Source organism: Suncus etruscus, chromosome 7 (genome assembly GCF_024139225.1).
Source record: "Suncus etruscus isolate mSunEtr1 chromosome 7, mSunEtr1.pri.cur, whole genome shotgun sequence".
Taxonomy (NCBI): domain Eukaryota; kingdom Metazoa; phylum Chordata; class Mammalia; order Eulipotyphla; family Soricidae; genus Suncus; species Suncus etruscus.
The window spans coordinates 25,439,973-25,446,913 of NC_064854.1; the positions used below are offsets into that span (position 1 = coordinate 25,439,973).

General features: G+C 37.7%; 1 protein-coding gene across 1 annotated transcript in view; it reads left to right on the forward strand.

The window, feature by feature from the left end:
* The window catches only part of PLXDC2 (plexin domain containing 2), a 402,677-nt gene extending 399,082 nt beyond the window's left edge, over positions 1-3,595 (forward strand). Inside the window, exon 14 of the mRNA XM_049777781.1 lies at positions 2,562-3,595. Within this exon, the coding sequence (XP_049633738.1) occupies positions 2,562-2,678 (117 nt within the window). The 3' untranslated portion in view covers positions 2,679-3,595. The remainder of the gene's footprint in view (positions 1-2,561) is intronic.
* Positions 3,596-6,941: the final 3,346 nt, after the last annotated feature.

Sequence of the window (6,941 nt, forward strand, 5' to 3'; positions counted from 1 at the left end):
TCAATCTTTCCATTTTCAGCATATATTCTGCTCACTTAGCAACTGACCCCATGTACCCCATCTCTCTCCAGCTATCCCAACAATTCAGGTAACAATTTGAATTAACCATTCTAAAAACGATACAGATCTGTTATGTCAAACCCAAAAAAAAGGAAAATAAATGCCTATGTCCTTCACATTATGTGCTGAGCCCGAAACTGTGCTAGTTTCTAGAGATTTTCTTCCACTCTGAGGTGTTTCAGCTCCAATAGTCAAGATTTTTCTGTGAGAACTAAGCACTTGGAAATTCCCTTAGACTTCTTGAAACATCATGAGAGTATTCAGGTATGAAGAAATGTTGGAACCACTACAGATTGGCTAGAAAAGCAGCTTCAGGAGCTAGAGTGATAGCACATCAGTAGGGTATTTGTTTGCCTTGCACAAGGCCAACCTGGGACTTCAATCCCTGGCATTCCATATGGTCTCCTGAACCTGCCAGGAACAATTTCTGAGTGCAGAGTGAGGAGTAACTCCTGAGAAGCACCACCGGCTGTGGCCCCCAAAAATAAAATAAACAGCTTCAGTCAGTACTCATGTCTACCAAAATCCCTAAACTTTAGAAACCCTAATAGTTGAGGGAGGAGGCATGAAGAACCAAACACCTGATTTAGTAAATTATTATTTTTCTGTCCCCAACATTGAAGTCATAGTAAATGAGCACAGGTAAGACAGTTACCCAGGACAGAGCATGAGCTATGTGAACAATGTAATAAAGTCAAACTTTCACAAATATTTCCATCACCTCTTCGTTATCTGAGTGCCTTGTCATGAAGAATACCTCCAAGGGAGTACAATAGTCTGTATGTGCTGTGTTATTAATGTGTGCTGACTCATGGGATCTTTGCAACTTGGATTTACACAGTCCAAGGAGGCTTCGGAATGATGGATAATTAGACGGTGAGTTAGTGGTGGTGGTGATGCAGGGTTAGGACCAGTACAAATTGGGCTGCAGATTCCCAGTTATAAAAAAAACTAAATCCAAAATGGGTTTATTAACAGTAAACACAATAGGGTTTCCAAATAGCCATCATCCTAAATTTCAATATCCCTCTCCCTAAAAATGCTCAATTCATGTCCAGTGGTTAGGAGTGTCAGAACCAACCAAGACTCACTATGCTTTTAGCTGCTGCTTTGGGAAAGGAAAGATAATGCTGTTCTATTAATCTCAGCGAACTTAATCAGCTAATAAGAATCAAGCATTTTGACCACATAACATCATGAAGATAGTACAGAGCATTACTCGCTGGTAGGCTGAAATTACCTGGGCTGATACTGTTCCAGAAAGTAATGTTCATATTCATTCCCACCTGACATGAAAACTCTCCTCACCGCCATTAGTCACTGACAACGCAAAGTAATTGGCAAGTCAAGAAGCTGCCAAAGGCTGGTAAATCCACACTCATAGTTAATGTCTTTCACATTAAAATTCTTTGGATGGAAAGAAACTTCCCTCAATATTTATTGTCTTATTTACTTCAGAATTACAGGCGCTCTGATAAATGGAGTCAGGGTTTCTAGGGGTGCAGTGACTATGAAAGCATTCTAGTGCCTTCTGCTGCTATAAGTTAATAATTAATTTCTGTACTTGTGTTTGTAAACCACAGGAGATTGGTTTGATAGGCAGAGTGCAGGGGACAAACAGGCTCTTTGGGCTAATGCAACTAGCCTGTATTGTAGGTATAGTAACTAGACATGCAGCTATTTTCACAGGTTGTATAGCATGCTTGTCTTCTGATGCTAGAATCAATTTTCAGAACATGACATCTGTTCATTTTCAAGCACAAAATGTTACATTGGAAGTATTAGCTTAATAAATAATTTCTCAAGATATTAAGCTTATTTTTCTTTCAGTTTACTTATCATGTCTGGCACTTAACTCAAAACAGACTTCTAAGAACTATGTAGAGTTTTATGGCCTTATGTGGCTTTATGAGAGGATTAATATATAGAAATGCGGCAAGCTATTAACTCCTAGAGAAGTAAATGTGAATGTGGTTAGATATGAAGGCTTCTTATAGTTCAGTCTTTTCTGGATATATTTGGTAACTTATTAAGTTCTTTTAAAGTCCTCAAACTTTTTAAACAGGGGGCCAGTTCACTGTACCTCAGACCATTGGAGGGTCTGACTATAGTAAAAACAAAACTTATCAACAAATTCTTATGCACACTGCATATATCTTACTTTGCAATGAAGAAACAAAACAGATACAAATACAATATGTGGCCCGAGGACCATAGTTTGAGGAGCACTGTCTAGACAAAGAAGAATCCTGAATGTCTCTTTTAAGAAGCTCTCAATTCAGTGGAGGTAGGTAAGGCCAATGAACTCTTATTCTTTCAGGGATCAGTAGTGCCATATTGGAAAGTAGATTATTCTGACTGAGTTGGCAAGGAGAGTCCATTTATTATGTGGCTACATTGAATTCATGAGTTAATGTGGCCATTCAGCACATGGAGTCTTTTGACGATGTGACCATCACTCACTCCAATGTTGTTCACTATCTGTGTATCTTCTGTTGCAGAGGCGACCAAGCAGATGGCCAGCGATGAAGTTTCGAAGAGGTTCTGGCCACCCTGCCTATGCTGAAGTTGAACCAGTTGGAGAGAAAGAAGGTTTTATTGTTTCAGAGCAGTGCTAAAACTTCAAGGACAGAACAGCACCAGTGCTGGCTTACAGGTGTTCGGACTAAAAATTTGCCTACACGTAAACACAAACACATACATATGCACACTTGTGCATGTGCATACACACAGACGCACACACGAGCCCTAAGCTGCTGTAGCCTGAAGGACACAAGATTTCTGGACAAGCGTAGCCCACCCAGGAAGGGTGAAAAGAACTAAAATTTCAACAAGATACTATACCATGGAACACAGAATTCCCTTGTAGAATGACACCTATGACTCACCTAGAACATTCTCTTGGGGATTTACAGAAGAATGACAAGATCATAACACTATTGGCTTATATGCAGGGTTGCAGAGGGATGGAATAGGGAAAAAGAGCAGCAACAGTACAGCTTTATTTCACGAGGGATCTACACCTTTTGGCTCAGACACTCTTCTCTGATCTCTTAACAGTACCGATGTTCCAAAGCCTGAACCCTTTCTCTCAGAAGAGCAATGATGAATGTGTTGAGCTGGCTTAGAAAAAAAGAACTCATACAGGAGCAAAAAGACAAAATAAGAGATTTTTCTGTCTTGTTACCTGACGCATGGCCAAAGGATTTCATTTTTTTGGTCTAAATACACCGGTTCCATCCTAATGATCAATTTTAACCTGTATAGGAAGAGGAGGAAAAGATACCTCCTTCTTTCACGTTCCTGGGGGCACTTTTAGGGGCTGTGTTGGGAGTTCCCAACTTTCAACTCCTCATTAGGAAGATAGGGAGGCGAAACTGGATCTATGCTCACTGCCTCTGGATAAAATACTGACTGGCCTCTGAATATCGCTTCCATTCCTGCCCTACAAAGTCCAATGAAGCTACAGTTGCTCTTGGCTGAGGAAACAACAAGAATCCATATGAAGAGTTTCTTCATTGTTTTTGAAGCAACAGTGCTAAGGAATTCTAAACATAATGGGTTTTCATGTTTGGTTGCTCTTGGTTTTCCTTCTTTTTTTTTTTTTTTTGGCCACTTTGATACTAAAACCCAATTCCTTTGTGGATTCCTGTCCAAGAAGCCATTCAAATCAACTACTTCCTGATGATAAAAAAAATGAAAGAACCCTGCTGACTCACAGTCATTTACTTTAAAGCACATAGTAGTTACATAAATATATATATAAATATATTTTTGTTTATAATTAACACAAGGCAGGCTCTTGTGATTCTGAGTGCATTTGTCCTCAAGACAAAAAATACTTCCACGGAGTTGTAAAATAATCCTTAATATTAGAATATTTTTATGCCACTCAGCAAACATGGTTCAATTAGTTGCAGGGCCGATCACTTTCCTGCCTATTTGAGCCACTCTTTGATTCATCCCAACCCCTTCCCTCCCTGGCTAAATAGTGCAGATGTCATTTTTCGTGTAATTACAGTCTCAATTTTGAAGTGTCCCCATGAATGAAGAAAGAAAATACATCCCTTGAGAGGCAAATGGCTAATATTACAGCAAGCTCCTAAATGTTTAATTCAGGTACTGTGTGTGTATTGTTCCTTCAACATCTTACTAGATGAGATTTACATCCTGTGCCAAGAAGCTTGGTTGGTTCTTATGGGACACAGAGTCCAACATTTGCAGATTCAGGTATCAAAAAGCAGCAATGTCTTCTAAACAGCACTTTACTAATTGCTTAGTATCCGTACACAGTGTCTACATTGAACATTAGTCCACTAACAGTGTATCATATTTTATCTTCACAACTGTCTGATGTAAACACATACCATTCTCCATTCATATATTTTGCTTTACGTTTTAAGTACCTGGTGAGGGTGGTAAGTTTTTCCTAACCTACATAGTTACTCATTGCAAACAAAGTGACAAGCAAGATGATTTAAGGATGTGATGACAATCTCTGCTATAGCTACGTTCAGTTTATAGAAAATATTCCAACTTATTTCTCCTGGAGTAGTTGTGCTCAGATAGCAATAACCAAATGACTTGCCAATCTCTCTGGTGTAACTGATATCCTGGAAAAAAATGAATACAGACGATTCCTTTTAGGATAAGAGATTGCTACTTTCACTAGTTTTCATGGTAAGCATGGCTGCCAATAGCAGTTTGATGGACAGTTATACAAATCCCGCACATATATCCAACTTCTCACACAATCTTTTGAAGTAATCATATTATCTTTCTACCCTTCAGAGCTCCCCTTTTATTAGTGATTCAAAAGAATCGCAGTTCTGTTAAAAATGTATTACTCTAAATTGCTTAGTAAATGAAAATATCTAGTGAGAGGGAACTTTTATTTTTGGAAAGATAAAGGTTACTGGAAAAAAGTAGAAACTCTAACACAACTAGGAGTTAAAGGTAGTAAGAAGTCCCTGTTATAAATGGATCTTCTAGAGATACAGAGAAAGGCTGACTAAATCCACTGTTTTTGGTGAATCCTTCTGTATTTCTGCTTTGTTCTTGGTCCCCACTCACTGCAAACAACAAGCATACAGGAAGTTTCTAGGTGGTCAAAATCGCTGCTGACACTTTAGACTGTATGTATATTAAGTATTAGAAAAACAGCATCTGTAATGCTATGACAGGGTAAAGAGAAAATCATGATGATAATAAAAAAATTAATAGCCAAGGAGCATGTATAAACTTCTGGAAAAATCAGATAAATGGTGCTACAAAAGAAGTTAGTTATTTCATCTGAATTATTTATAAGAAAAAATGTGATGATTTCATAAAAACACTTAAGGAAATATCTTAAATCAATCCAATGGTATTAACCACATTATTGGTTTACTTATATAAAGTTGGGACTTCAGTTTATACTAAGAAATTGACAACTAAAGATAAATGATAGAGTACATTTTGTCCCTCAGTGATCATTGTAGCTGGAGATACCTGTGCCATTTACCAATCTTCTTCATATGTGACTTCTTGGAACTCTACTGTCTAACATTATTTTCACCACCCAACTGTGGCTAATTAATTTTTCAATGAGTAAAGTCAAATAAAATTGATAAAGACTTAGCTCTTGGTCACATGAATACATGTGCCCCTATGACTAACATATCGAGCAACACAATATTTGCATCATCAGAGAAGCTTTTATCATACCAGCGCTAGGAGGTGTTTCCTTTATGTTCCATCTTCTGGAAGAGAAAGAAGAGCAGGAAAAAGTGAAGCTTCGATTGTTCTCAGGCATATCTAAATATTGTTGATCTCAGAGAAGTAGCTTGGCATCTTGAAAAGAATATCAGCTAACAGCTTTTTTTCTACTCTGTTATTTTGAGAAAATCATTTTAACCTCCATCAGTCTCAATTTGCAATTTTGGAAAATAAAAATATTTTGTCCTGTCTTTCTTGCAAGGTTATTATTACTGTGCAGGTCAAAGGTGTTCATGTCCCACTGGCCTCTCTTTGCTGTAACCAATTTTTCTTGATCTGGCACCAGCATGTTTGTATTCAGAAGAAGCAAAGTCAGCCAGCCCTCCAAGGACCCTACGATAATCGAATCAGTAGATTTCTTGGTGGGGGCAGTCAAAGGAGAGTACTTTTAAAAAAGCAAAATTAAATTCCTTACCCCCAACTGAATATCTTGCTCTTTAATTATTTTCTCCACATAGTATGTGCAAAACTCTCCCTCCCTCTGTCTCTCTGTCTCTCCCCACACCCCCCTGACACCTCAGCACTGCTTGCTATGAGCACCCAGTTCTTTCCCAAGAGTCAGGAAAGGTCCCAGAGCTGATAGAAGTCTCTGCTTTACAAGGGAATACTCAAATACTTCAGAAATATTTTTGAACCCTGTAAAGCAAATGTGATCCAAAGGCCACATTAAAAAATGGAAATTCATGGAATTTAATTGTATATCTAAGTTTGTAAATGCAGGCTCTAAGGAAAAAAGAACACTTAAAGTAATTACCTTGAATTAGGTTAATATGAAGGTAACATACTATGAAATAAATAGAATTAGATTTGGGTAAATGTGTTAATTTCTCTTTTGGAAGGAATATGTAATTGGTAATTATGTCCCCCTACCTCCTCCCTACACACACATACCTTGATGCCTCTTTCCTATTTGAGAAGAAATTTTGCTAAAATCCAAATCTAGTTCTAGAAACTTTCATAATAAATTAAGATTTACATACTATTAAACTGATTAAACTATTAACTGATGAAAAATATAAACATCATGGTTGTGATTCCTCCCCTGCCCCCGCACTTGTGAAATGCTTTGGAAGTTTTCAGAAGTTTTATGAAAAACATACTTTTCTTTGAGCCTAAATTTATCA